Source organism: Monodon monoceros, unplaced genomic scaffold, assembly GCF_005190385.1.
Source record: "Monodon monoceros isolate NGI ecotype Baffin Bay Population unplaced genomic scaffold, NGI_Narwhal_1 Super_Scaffold_5, whole genome shotgun sequence".
Taxonomy (NCBI): domain Eukaryota; kingdom Metazoa; phylum Chordata; class Mammalia; order Artiodactyla; family Monodontidae; genus Monodon; species Monodon monoceros.
The window spans coordinates 32,812,855-32,826,079 of record NW_021703782.1 but is presented as its reverse complement, the minus strand read 5'-3'; the positions used below and the strand labels follow the sequence as shown (position 1 = coordinate 32,826,079).

General features: G+C 53.2%; 2 protein-coding genes across 5 annotated transcripts; both read right to left on the bottom strand.

Moving 5' to 3' along the window:
- Nucleotides 1-2,772: 2,772 nt before the first annotated feature.
- On the bottom strand, nucleotides 2,773-4,984 carry RPP25L (ribonuclease P/MRP subunit p25 like). Of its 2 annotated transcripts, none has more exons than XM_029201441.1 (2): nucleotides 4,913-4,984; nucleotides 2,773-4,114 (listed from the first exon to the last, which is right to left on the bottom strand). In XM_029201441.1, exon 2 carries the CDS (start codon nucleotides 4,079-4,081, stop codon nucleotides 3,590-3,592), a length of 492 nt encoding a protein of 163 aa, XP_029057274.1. In that variant the 5' UTR covers nucleotides 4,082-4,114; nucleotides 4,913-4,984; the 3' UTR covers nucleotides 2,773-3,589. The 2 variants fall into 2 exon arrangements, with proteins under 2 accessions (XP_029057274.1, XP_029057273.1); XM_029201440.1 differs by lacking the exon at nucleotides 4,913-4,984 and adding an exon at nucleotides 4,486-4,874.
- Nucleotides 4,985-6,477: 1,493 nt separating this feature from the next.
- DCTN3 (dynactin subunit 3) lies at nucleotides 6,478-12,854 on the bottom strand. Of its 3 annotated transcripts, none has more exons than XM_029201419.1 (7): nucleotides 12,701-12,854; nucleotides 11,390-11,474; nucleotides 10,620-10,706; nucleotides 8,689-8,772; nucleotides 7,666-7,724; nucleotides 6,994-7,053; nucleotides 6,478-6,802 (listed from the first exon to the last, which is right to left on the bottom strand). In XM_029201419.1, the coding sequence occupies exons 1-7, from the start codon at nucleotides 12,794-12,796 to the stop codon at nucleotides 6,713-6,715; spliced, it is 561 nt and encodes a 186-aa protein (XP_029057252.1). In that variant the 5' UTR covers nucleotides 12,797-12,854; the 3' UTR covers nucleotides 6,478-6,712. The 3 variants fall into 3 exon arrangements, with proteins under 3 accessions (XP_029057252.1, XP_029057250.1, XP_029057251.1); XM_029201418.1 differs by lacking the exon at nucleotides 12,701-12,854 and adding an exon at nucleotides 12,515-12,661 and having other exon boundaries at nucleotides 6,481-6,802; XM_029201417.1 differs by having other exon boundaries at nucleotides 6,478-7,053.
- Between the last annotated feature and the right edge of the window lie 371 nt (nucleotides 12,855-13,225).

Genomic DNA, 13,225 nt, shown 5'->3' with positions numbered 1-13,225 from the left:
TATGGGAGCCCTAGAAACTGGTACAGCTATGATACCCTATCCCAGTTCTCTCATCTACTCCACCTCACCCCACCCCACTCCACCCATTTTCATGGGGTCTAGGCCACTGACCCCTACCCCTTTCTATCTTCACTTCTTTCCTGACCCAGTTTGGATTCCTTGGGCCTTCACCACATACACTTTCTTGCTAGTCTCCTCACTATTCTTCCATCATTTCTGCCCATCTTAACCTAGTAGAAGAATGCAACAGTGCTTTCTCTGAGTGTTCACTTGTCCCGTGGGTGCTGCTGGAGCGCACACACCCTGACTGATATTACAAGTTCATGATCATCAGCCTCAACTGGGCTCTTAGCCCTGACTGGTCATCCTCCTGTACCTCCCGAGGTATCTTTCCCAATTCCAAAAACTATCTCACCAGCCTCCTTGCTCTACTCTCAGCAGCAGAGCTGGACTCCTGCTTCAAGAGATTAAAAGCCTTCTGAACTCTGAATTCTCTTATGTCCCACCTTTACCTCTTCACCCATCTGCAGGCATAGCCATCCTCAACTCCTTCCCTCCTGTTCCAGGGAGTCTGCTCTCCTCTTCCCTTTGTGACGGCCATACCTCCATGCTCCAAGGCCCACTCCCTTTCATCTCCCCCAGGAGCCTCACTCTGAGTTGGCCACAATCTCCTGCACCTTTAATCCCTTTCCCTATTGGCTTCCCCCATCAGCCTACAAACAAGTCTCTGCTAATTCATTAAACAAATAAATAACTCTCTCTGTATCCCAGTCACCTCTCCCCTCCCATCTTCACTTCCTTATCTTTTGTGCCCTTACCTTTTCTAAGAGATTATGGAGGAAGAAGCCATACTACAGTGAATTAAGGAGAAAGTGGGAAGTAAAGAAATTGAATCAGCAATTATACGTAACTCTTATGCTCCCTCCCTCCTAAGCCTGGTCAGGCTTTCTGACTCTAGAGGTCTCACCTCTCTCTGGCTCCCTCCCTGCAATTCCTCCTGTAGGCCCCAACTAGGCCCTGTAGAGGTCAAACAGAGAAAAGGCCCCAGAACCTAGCCATCTCTCCCTCAGCCTGTGTCCTACCTCCTGATTCTCTGAACTGCAGATCCTGTTCTTCCCAAGGGATTCTGACCCCAGCTCAGTTTCCCTCCACACTACCCCTGCCATCACCCTGGAGACCCCAGGTGGTGCCTTAATGATGAGCTGCCCAATTGGGAGCCCATCCTAGGACTCCCAGAGCTTGTGATGCCACCTTACTGAATCATTCCCTCAACACAGGTCACTATGCTTATTCCATTGATCATTCCACCTGGCCACAGCAGGCTAGGTCAGGATGGGATGCTGAGCCACAGATTAATAGTCTGCAAGAAGCCTGGTCCCAAAGCTCTGGAGACCAATGATACTCAGAGAGTTGTTGATGGCAGAAGACACTCAAGTGGAGACGCTCAGCGAAAAGGCACTATGCAGAAGCTGGGTGGGAAGAAAAATCCTGAATGAGCCACAAAGAGAATGGGGAGAAGTCACACAGTTGCTGGCAGCAAGACACCGAAGTCATGACCACAGTCTCAAGGAGTGTGTTAGATGCTTCATGGCCCTCTGCAGTTGAGAGGCCCAGCTGGGCGGCTGCTGAGAGGGTTTCCTGTCTCTCCTAATATCCCCTGAATCTCCATTACCCACCCCTCCACTCTGGGCAACTGACCTCAAAAAGCAAAAGATGCAGTGTTCAAAGTTTTGACCACAGCCTGCTGGCCCTGTGGTCCCCTCATCCCTGCTCTAAGCCCCTATTGGCCCTATCCCCTCAGCCTATCACTTCAACACTCAAACTGCTGTGCCCACCCTGCCACATGGGCCCAGAAGAGCCCGAACTTTGTGCTTTCCTGGTGACTGGACACCCAGGATACTGGACACAACAGAGAAGACCTTAAAATCCACTGGGAGACGCAATTCACTCAACTCTTCACTGAGTCTACTACTGCCCACAATCGTGTTCTGGTTCCTGTACCCCACCGGCTACCACTGCAATCTTCACCGCTCTCCTCAGGCCCCTGACCTGACCATGGTGAACCTGGGAGTCTATGGCCAAGATGAGACAGAAAAGGAACAGCAAGGGGTAAAAAGGAAAGGATGAGACCGGAAGGGAAAATGTGGGACTGAGGTTATGTTTTTAAGGAAAAGGCGTATTTGTAAGCTGAGTCATTAATAATGAGAGCAATTAACATTTACAGTCATCCCTCGGTATCCTCAGGGAATTGGTTCCAGGAGCCCCCATGGATTTTTTTTTTACCAAAATGTTTAAGTTTCTTATATGAAATGATGTAGTACAGTCAGCCCTCTGTATCCACGAGTTCTGCATCCACAGATATGGAGGGCTGGGTGTATACAGGCCCAGGTGGTATCTAAGAATCATATGTATATTCCTACATTTAATCCTCCTAACAAGCCTGTGAGGTAAGCACTGTATCTTGTTTCATGGATGAGAACACTAAGGCACAGAGCAGTAACTTGCTAGTGAGTGGCAGAACCAGGATTTAAATAAAGGCAGCCTGGTGCCCAAGACCATGATTTTAACCACTATACTATAATACAGGCATACTTCAGAGATATTTTGGGTTCACTTCCAGACCACCTCAATAAAATGAAGATCTCAATAAAGCGAGTCACATGAATTTTTTGTGGTTTCCCAGTGCTTACAAAAGTTATGTTTACACTACACTGTAGTCTATTAAGAGTGTGATAGCATTATGTCTAAAAAAACAATGTACATACCTCAATTTAGAAATATTTTATTGCTAGAAAATGCAAACCATCATCTGAGCCTTCAGTGCGTTACAGTAGTAACATCAAAGATCACTGATCATAGGTCACTATAACAAATATAATAATAATGAAAAAGTTTGAAATATTGTGAGAATTACTGAAATGTGACAGAGATACGAAATGAGCAAACGCTGCTGTAAAAATGGCACCGACAGACTTGTTCAATGCAGGCTTGCCACAAACATTCACTCTGTAAAAAATGCAGCACCTGCAATGTGCAATAAAATGAGGTACATGCTGCACATGGAGAAAAATGACCTGGCAGAGTCCTTAAACCAGCCCAAAACAGGAAGCAGCCAGCCACCCAGGGGTCTAGACACAGTCAGGTTACTGCCTGAGGCTTCTTATCGACTCTATATCCTCCCAGCACCAACCTGAGCCTACCCTTCCTGTCTCTAGCCTGTGAGCTCCTGGGGGTCAAGAGCAGGGACTCCCACTCCCTTAATCCCACCTCCACACAGCAGGCCAAGCAGAGGCTCATCAGACGAATGGGCAGAACCTTTATTTCCTAACCCACTCCTTGGACCTCTGTCAGAAGGTAGGTCAGAGGCACTGTAGGTAGAAGGCAATCCAGAACCCAGCAGAGACACCACACCTGTCACTCTTCATAGCAGTCCCTTTCCACAAGCCAGAGGGAAGTGGAAGCAGGACAGGGAGGCCCACTTCTGTAGACTCAAGTCTTGTTGGGGGTGTTGAGCAGTTACAGAGGCTTCTCAAAGAAGGCCCAGCCATCCTAGACATTCAGGCCTGGAGAACAGCTTGCCAACAGGTCTTCAAAACCGGGTGTCTCGAGCCCTTCTTCGGGGTCGGGGGCCAGAGCTGGAGGTAGGTGTGGGGCCCAAGCCAGGGGGTGCCCCCGGGGGCTGGTAGCCACACTCATTGGGGTCCAGTGGATCTCGGCTGAGCAGTACCCATACCGCAGGCACATGGCGGCGTACCGTGAGGGGATCTAGGCCTGTGTCGGGTGAGGTTGGCACCCAGCTGTCCTCGGTCTGCAGGAAGCGCAGCTTGGTAAGCTGGTGCAGGCCTGGTACCCGCCGTTTGACAATCTCAGCACAGCTGACAGCCTTGCCTGCTGCCCGGCCAGAACCTGAGAACACCACATGCCGAGCACTGCCGCCCTCCAACCGCCCCAGCGCCAGGCCCAGCAGGTTGCGGATTTTGCTGCCGTCTCGGACCCGCATCTCCAGGGTATCAGGCGGCAGCTGGGGCATCGGGGAAGGTGCTGGGAGTTCCACAGAGCCAGCCTTCCGGTAGTGCTCCATCCGGCTGCTGTCGTGTCTGAATCTTGATGCCCACTGCAGGGAAGTGTCAGAGGAATGCTAGGCAGGGTGCCCTGGGCCACCCCCCACCCCGGCTCTCTAGGACGTGGGCCCACTCCTCATCCCAGATTTCCCAGAAACAGGACCATATGCCCTCATCCCCAGGACAGGGGGCCACGCCTGCCTCACCCTGGGAGGGGGCTGTACCCCATTCCTCTGGACACGGCCATAACCCTCCCCCGACCCCGGAGTCCCTGCGACAGGACCAAATTCCCCAAACGCTGGCCAAGCCCCCTCATCCCAAGCTTCCTAGCACTGGGAATGAACTTCCCTCATCTGGGGCTCCCGGGGACAGGGCCCGGGCCCTCACCCAAGACTCCCTGAGAACAAGGCTGAGTGTTCCTCACCCTGGGCGCTCCAAGCGGTGACAGGGACAAGGCCCCCACTTCGTGCCCCCAGAGGACAGGGCCAAACCCCTGCGCCACAAGCTCGCCGACACAGAGCCAAGAGCCCTCATCCAAAAGCTCCTCAAAAACAGAAGTGACCCCCTCCCCCACTCCGGGACCCTTAGGACAGGGCCGAGCACCCCTCACCCGGAGATTCCCAGGGTCGATCCCCCTAACCCAGGTCACTCAGACACTCGGGAACAGGGGCTTGACGCCGAGGGCTGCTCGAGCTAACCCTGGCGTCGAGTTCGCCGGCGGCCGGGCTCGGCGGTCCCCACCGCCACGGGCCGCCCTCAGTGCCCGGCAGGCCGCAGCGGCCCAGCAGCCGACCTCCCCTCTCCTCCCCGTACCTCCAGGAGCCCCCACCCCACTGGGCTCCTGCTCTCACCACCGCATCCAAACACTCCTCAAGCTCGATCCGAAGCCAAGATGGCGCCTCCCGGGAGCGCGCCGAGGCCGCGCGGCCGCGCACGCCGGACGGGGCGGGGCCTGAGGGGCGGGGACCCCGGCGCCTCCGCCCGCAAACCGAGAGGTGGGGGGACGCCGGAGAGTGAGCTGGGCCAGGACGCGGGGACTCGGAGCGCTCGGGCTGTCTCAGCTGTTCAGCCCCGGGCAAGGAGCACTCCTATTGGGGCGGAGAGAGCCCTGCGGAGGAGAGGAGCGGCCGTCGGAGGAGTCCCGCGTCCGAAGGATGCGGAGGATTTGGCCCTTAGAAGATAACAGGGAGGGCGTTACCCGTTGAGCACACCGAAGCAGCAAAGGCGGAACAGCGGCTTTCACTTTGGACAAGAGCAAGAGGTGCTGTTTGCCGTTTGAAGTGGCCTCTGCTGCGGGGGCGAAAGCCTTGGCCAGCGAGTTCTGAGCTTGGACCTCACCCTGTGGGCACTGGCGAACTACGGGGGTTTTTCATCAGGCGCAAGTCAAACCAGTTCGTGTGCACAGCGCACTGTGGCTGCAGCACAGGCGGGGGCGGGCCGCAACCGCTGGTGACTCCTGCCCGCAAAGTCCCGGGGGCATGTCCACGGAGATTCGTACGTTGCTCCGCGTATAATAAGTGCTCAAATATTTGTTATACATCATTTGTTGAAAGAATGAACCAGAGAAACAGTGGGAATGGGGAAAAGTAGATTAAGTTGGAAGATACCAGGAGGTAGATTTGACGACTGTTCGGACGAAGAAGGAGGGAAGAGTCTAGGATGACTCCCAGTTTCAGACGTGCTGAATTTGAGATGCCGGTGAGACCCTGCTGGTGGGCTGGTGGGCTGGTGGGCAGGCCAGATGGAAAGGGGCCTGGAGCCACAGCAGTCCCTGAGACCACAAGGGGGCAGCAAACACTTGGTGGAGTGAGGGACCATCAGTTTCTCTGCTCTTTAAGATGCTCTCCTTTCCAACCGTACCACCGCCCGCCACGGCCCACCCCCCCCAAAGCCCCCTGCATCCAAACCTCTTTTAGTCTCCCCTTCTCGGCTAATAGCATCAAGTAGGCTCCCAAGAGAGAAACTTAAAGGCTCCCCTCTGCATTGCACATGCTGCTCCCTTGGCTCTCAAAACCCTGCATGTCACCCTCCAGGGCTGCTTCCCACATTCCTTTTTCTTCTGTGCCCCCAAAGAAGCCTGGTGCCACCTGTCCCTCCCCTTTTCCTTGACTGTCTCCTCAGCTAGCCTGTACAGGGTAGGAATCAGGTGGACCCTACCTGTGTCCTCCCCACCTGGTATGGCATCTGACATTTAGAGTGTACTTGGTAAATGCGGGATAAATGGATACATAAAGGAATGTTCCACTCACATCAAGCAAATGAGAGCATTCATCCTGAGAGCTTTACCTCTCCCGGAAAGCCAGACTAGGACGAGTATAGCTCTCAGTCCAACTAGGAGGAAGGCCAACAACTCTGGCCTATCAACCTCATCCCCACCACCATACCCATACAACACCGGGAAGCTAACACACACCTCCAGTGATCTGTACAGTTTATTGTCTTTGGAACAGGATGCTGATGAGGGGAGGGGGTGCAAATAGCAAATCTCAAGTAGCCAGACCTCTGACCCCAGAGCCCCACCCGAGTGCAGACTGGTAGGCTGTGAATCCAATAAATACAGAGCTGCCTCTGCTCTGTCCTGTTACAAGGGCAGGTTGGCATAGGGCCTGGAGCCTGGCTGCCCTGGCCCACCCTAGGATGGGAAGCAGCCATCACTCCTCTGCTGGCTTCACTTGCTTGGCAGCCTCTAACTGGCAAAGTAGCTCATCCCACTGCACGAACTGCTTGGAGAGAAGCATTGTCTGGTCGCAGGTCAAGGTGAGAACGGGCATCTGAGAGAGGGAGTGGAGAGGTTTGCATCTGCCTAAAGTGTCGGGGAGCAGGGGGATAGGCAGGCTGGTTGGGATGGGATGAGAAACAGAGCTAGAAATGGAATAAAAGGACAGGGCTCCGGATAGCACTCCTCAGGGGCCTGGCTGAGCAGAAAGGATACAGTCTTGTTGTATTCCTCTAGGAGAGCCTTGGACTCCTCAGTGATCTCCACACACTGGTCCTGTGGAGCCAAGGTGTGGCAGAGAAAGGAGTTGGACAAAGCCCCCGCTTCCCACTGCCCACCTCATCAGGGACCCTAGCTCCCCATAGAGCCTAGAAAAGGTAATGTTTAACCCCAGTGCCAAAAGGAGCAAATTTCTAAAGAGGCACTTTCAGGCTCCAGTGTGGGTAGCCTAACTGCAGTCCTAAGGCTGATAGAAGGGGGGCGGGGGGTGAACCACACATTTAAGCAAATACTCCTGCTAGAATATGCCTCCTTCTCCCTGTCCCCTATTTCTGAACCCTCCTTGATCTTTACACTAGGACCTGGGAATAGTGAAAAAACAGCTCTTCTACCATAGTTAAGGACACATCATCCCCAGGAATTCATGGGTACCTCCCAACATCAATCTGATACCTCCGGGTAGCCCTACTCTGGGAGGCAGGAGACCTGGATGTGACCGTAGGCAAATCCCTTCCCTTCTGGAAGGCAGATGGAAGACAAAGGATAAACCCTAAATTCCCCCTGAAGCTGACATCAGGGAGGCCTGAGGCTGCTTCCCCAGGAGGCAGGGGTGGGGACTAGGAGCCTCACCACCTCTACTTTCCCCTCCAGGCCTCTCCCCTCCCATACCTGCTGCTGGATGTGGATCTGGGCCAAGCGCTGCAGGCGGGCGGCATGCTCAGGAACGGCTGTAAAACACAACGCACACTGCCTAGTGATGCTTGTGCCTTCCCCCGGGACTGCTCAATAGTCTATTAGGTCTTCGGTAGGATTAGAGTATTGAGTGGAGAAGCTAAACAAACGCCAGCTTCATCGACCACTGCTTCTGGACGTGGTGGTGGGACTCCCTGCCCACCTCAGTCTTACTCTAGGACCCAAAAGGGGAGGGGAAGATGCAGGCCCCTAGAAGAAGACAAAACCCTGGGGTTCCCAGAGTTGCCCCATACACCCACCCCAGGGCTGTGAGCAGGGCCAAGTAAAGGAAGCTTTGATTATCATGGGATCTGTTCCTTTGCTCTCAGCCCAGTGGGACCAGGTCTGCCGGGCCTAGGGAACAGGGAGCCTGCAGGTGGACTGAGGATGAATGCCAGGTCCCTAAGCTGGCCACCTGGAATCCAACACCCAGAGCCTCAGCCACCATGCTGGGCCCACAGCTTAAGGGTGTCAGATGCTCAGCAGGAAGCTGATCAGGGGTAGGGAGGGGGAGCTGGGAAAAATACCTCTAGAGACAGACAAGATGGCTATCTGGATTCAATTAAAGTCACTGTCTCCTTGTCAAAACCCAGGCCTAGGGACTGCACTAGGCAGTGCGGCAGGAAGAATTCACACACATTGACACACCTGGCAGGAACTCTTACAGTAAAATCTGGGCTCTGCAGCACCCTGAAGGACAGATGCTGAGGGGTGGGGTAGAAGACAGAAGGAATCCCAGAGTTGGAGGTCGCTGGCCTTACATGCATGTCCTTGGTGCCAAACTGCCTGACATTCTGAAGCTGAGCTCTCTGCCCTGGAAATTTTAATCCCAGTGCAGGTGTCTGGTACCCCCAAGGTGAGATAAAGACAAGGAGCAGAGCTAGCCTGAGCCCAGGGAAGTCCTGCCCATCCACCCACCTCCCCAAGTAGAGTAGTGGAGCTGCAGCCCCAGAGAGGTACCTTTGATATGAGTGCTGTCCAGCATGGGCACCAAAGCCTCCACCTGCTCCAGAAGCGCAACCTGGGAGAGGATAAACTGCTCCTCTGAGGCATAAACAGAAAAGGCAGTGGCAGTGAGGCGAGCCTGGGCACAGCCACTCCCATGCAAGGGGCCGATGAGATGGCTGAGCCTGGAGCTTGGGGCAGCTAGTCTGCCCACTGCCCCCTTCGCTATGTGCACATTACCCCAATCTGTCTCCACCTCTCTTGGATGCCTCTGGTCTGACCTATCTTGAGCCCAAGGAGCCTCTAAGTTCCTCCAAATCCTACCTTTCTCCAAGTTTTAACTCTGAGGCCCCTTCCTCTAGCTTGCTATCAACAAGCCCAGAGCCCCTCCTAGGCCACAGGAAACAAAGTACTTCAGACTTGGGTACCCACGTGCAAGGGCTCCTGGGAAGGTCTGAAAGAGGAGACGTGGAAAACTACCAGGCAGGTTCTGCTCAGTGGATCTGAGAGGCACAGACAATTACAAGTTCCTGGAGAGCTGGGACACTAACAGGACAGTCCAGTGAGGAAAGCAGGACTGGAATGACCCTGTGCACAGGGGGTTTCAGTGGCTGCAGAGTGGGAAGGGCATTCAAGAAGGGAGGACTGTTATGTCAAACATTTGGAGGCAAGAATGCTTGTCAATTAGTCGAGGAAAAAGAATTCATTTGGCTGAACTGGAGCAAGGAGAGCACAGGAAACAGCTAGATGGGAGGGTAGATCTGGCAGTCTATAGAAGGCTTGGAATGGCATGCTAAGGAATTAGGAATTTATCCTAATAGGGAGAGAGACAAACACACACTGAGGTTCCAAACTAAACAAAGCGGCATGTTGGAAATGTGTTTTGGGAAGACGATACTGAACCACATGCAAGAAGGGGAAGACTAGGGTCAAGAAGAGGACTTAGGAGACTGCAACTATTCATGTACAAGGGGTGAACACTGAGGCAGTGGCGACAGGGAGGCATGGAGAGGCTGGACTTAAGAATCAGTGCAGGAGGGACCTCCCTGGTAGCGCAGTGGTTAAGGATCCGCTTGCCAATTCAGGGGACACGGGTTCGAGCCCTGGTCTGGGAGGCCATGCCGCAGAGCAACTAAGCCCATGCACCACAACTACTGAGCCTGCGTGCCACAACTATTGAAGCCCGTGTGCCTAGAGCCAATGCTCCGCAACAAGAGAAGCCACCGCAACTAGAGAAAGTGCACGCGCAGCAATGAAAACCCAACGCAGCCAAAAATAAATAAATTAATTAATTAAAGAAAATAATAATCGGAGCAGGAGAAGACCTCCTGAACTTGGTGTCTAAGCCACAGCAGTGGCTCAGGTATGTTCTGGTTCGCCATTGTATACCTCACACCTAGGATAGTCTGGATCACAGTAGATGATCACTTTTGAATGCATAAACAAACACAGGTGCTTGGCAAACCATACCTCGTGGAGTGGCTAACTAACTGATAAGCAGACATTGCTAAGACAATAGTTCCTGCCTAGAATTCTGAAATCCCAGCGCTTTCTCACATGAAAGAAAGATGTTGAAACTCATGCCTATAACCTCACCTCTCCCAAATGCAATGCTCTCTGCCCCTACCCTTTCTTAGAAGCTCCTATGTCTACTGAGCAGAAGTAAGGAAGGTTCCGAAGGAAAATCCTAGAGGCAGGCCATAGATAGAACACCGGAGTAGCTTCCACTGTGGCTGGCATCATGGTCTGCCGCTGGCTCTGAAGTATACTGTACCCAGTGCCTACTAGAGGACCACCTCCAGCCTCAGTCCAGAACCAGGCCAGATTCCAGAAAGCAGCTTCCAGGGCTGTATCCAGGAGAGGGCCGGCAGGGAAGCTATCTCTGTGCCCAACTTCCCCCACAATCCACATCCCCAGATGCATATGCACATACTGTCCAGCACTACCTGCTAAGATGAACTGCAGCTTAGAGGCATCAGGTATGGCAATGCGGTCAATGTACTCAGGATCCAGGTATTTGATCAGGTCTTCAACTAGAAAAGTAGCAAGATGGAAAATGGAATAAGGTTGGGGAGTGGGGATCAGTCTTGTGAAGGATATTAGGGGAGGTGTCAGCCTTGGGGAGACCCTTGAGTGAGGAGCTGACACCCTCAGCATCCACACCAGGCCTCCACCAGGTCCCCTATCCCCACTTCCCTGTCTCTACCCTCTGATCACCTGCTGGCCAGCCTCAAACTTTAAAACCCTGGGGCCCTCAGCATTCCCACTGATCTATCCTCAAGGCTGGAAGGCACCTTGCCCCTCAGTGCCACCAAGACATGCCAGAGCTTTATCTGATTTCTAGTTCCTGAACAGGTTGCTAGCTCTGACAATAATCAAAAAGGGCTGGTTGAGCCAAGACTGGGGCTCTCAGTGCCTGATTTCTTTCCTGCCTCTGAACCTTGCCTGTGGAAATTCCATACCCTCGTCCCTCCTTCCCCCAGGGGACCTTTCAGGCAGAGCTCTTATCCCATAACTTAGGACATTGCCATGGGCTTGGGGTTTAACCACAAAGTAGAAAGCACACCCCAATTCACCATTTCACCAGGGCAACGTCTTCACCTGCTATCCCCAAAGGGCAACTCCAGTGACCTACTAGGCTGAAGAGCCTGGGCAGGGAACCAGGAAGCACAGGCTTGGGAAGGAGAACAGGCAGACACCTCATGGAAGCACTTACTCTTTTTGTACAGAATCTTCACCCTCTCCCTCTTGCTGGCGATGTTCCCCAAAGCCACCTGCACCTTGACCAGGCCATCGGCCACCTATTGGGGGAGTGGAAGTTAATTCCATGATTTACCACTTGGCTCAAGTCTTGGAAGAGATAAAGAACCCTCATTCCCTCAGACTCCCAAACCTCCTTGTCCCAGCTATCGTCCCCTTCTCTAGTATTAAAAGAGATTCAACCCTACCTTCCGGGAATCCTCAGTGTGAAGGGGGAGATAATCATGTACTCCTTGGGGAGTTTCAATTGTGACTGGGGAGGTGATGAACTACTTTAGAGTTTATGGGGCACTAGCATATACTATCTATTCCCTGATTCCTCCTCTTGGCTGAACCTACCTAGGCTTTAAGGGTAGAGGATGAGGAATTCCAATATTAAAGGGTTGAATAGAGGGAGAGGCTATGGAAGTGTATGATATCACACAGGTTTTAGGTTAGAGGGTAAGGAATGACAATATTCAAGGGTCAAATATATGGGAAGGCAAATAAGACTGCGTAGAAGCAGCCAGAGACGTAGGAGGAAAATCAGGAGGATTTGCGTCATAGATGTGAAAGGGAGAGAATGTTCTGAGAAGTCAGTTCTCACATGGGACACAATCTGTTAGTGACAACTAATTCCACAAGAAGTGTACAAACAGACATCATTACCTCTGAGGCACTCAACTCCAGGGTGTGCCTGACACTCCACCTTCAGTGAAAAGTCTTTCCATAGTTAAAAAGGGGATGGAAGGGAAACTGAGCTGCACAGTTGTCAAAATTCAGTCACTGGTGGGAAGGAGTGCCAGTCCATATCTGAACACTCAGTACCCAATCCCTTCCCCTCCTAATCCCGGCCCTCCCAGACCACACCTCTAACCCCCTGGAGCCTTCTTTATCCACCTCCGGTCTGCCTCTTTTGGGGTCCTATGGACCTCTCTTTACACAATTCACTTAGCAATTACGCAGGGCTCCACAACGGCCCTTCCGGGCTTCAGCTCTTACTGAAACTCTGATTAGTCAGTTTCTCGAGTGTGTCAGGTCTCCCCAACTACCCCGCGAGGGCAAAGGCGGAGTCTCCACAGTAAGCCCACCTCAGACTCACAGTGCCCTCCGTGGGAATGGACTCCGAGGGCCCGATATGCTCCGGGAGGTCTCGAACCTTTGTTATTTCAAAGGTCGGGCTGCGGGCAACGGGACTCTGGAGCGGTAGCATCCATCTCAAGGACCAGGCCAGTAGACGGCTGTTGCTTTGCCCCAGAGAGGGACCATTGGACCCCAGATAGCTCACCTTCCGCGAGCCGCGAGACCCGCCCGGCCCGTACACCCAGCGCTCCAGCTCCTCCACACGGGCCTGTAGCCGCTGCACATCTGTGACAGCCGCCATAGCTCCCGCCGCTACGCCTCAGCCAGGCACAGCCAGAGGGCGGGACGTCCGTCCAAATAGAGAAGGCGAGCCAATCCGAGTGGATGGGCTCCCCTGCATACAGGAAGTGATGCCAAGATTCAGCCCTTCGATGCCGGAAGCGGCAGGCAGGGCCGACGAGAGTTGTCAAAAGCTGTCTTGTAACCTAGGCGACGGCCACCCGTCAGGCCCTACCTTAACTTCCAGGCCCTGCTCATCAAAACAACCTTTGCCTTTATTCCAGGGTACCAAATTCCAGGGTACCAAAGAGGTTTCCCTACCCCATTCTCCGAGGTTGCACATATAAATATACCCATTATTCTAAGATTGGTCCATTCCCATAGAATAGTAGGAAGCCCCGTGAGTCTTCCTAAGGTTCAAGTTGGAGTCTTCTAAGGTTCAAGCGATTAA

Bases quoted from the DNA above. Each gene is read 5' to 3' on its own strand.
- RPP25L (XM_029201441.1), bottom strand. From the start codon at position 4,081: ATGGAGCACTACCGGAAGGCTGGCTCTGTGGAACTCCCAGCACCTTCC.
- DCTN3 (XM_029201417.1), bottom strand. From the start codon at position 12,796: ATGGCGGCTGTCACAGATGTGCAGCGGCTACAGGCCCGTGTGGAGGAG. The intron at 10,707-11,389 runs GTAAGTGCTTCC...CTACTTTTCTAG, and splicing joins GAAGATTCTGTACAAAAAGA to TTGAAGACCTGATCAAATAC. The intron at 8,773-10,619 runs GTAGTGCTGGAC...TTTATGCCTCAG, and splicing joins GCTGCAGTTCATCTTAGCAG to AGGAGCAGTTTATCCTCTCC.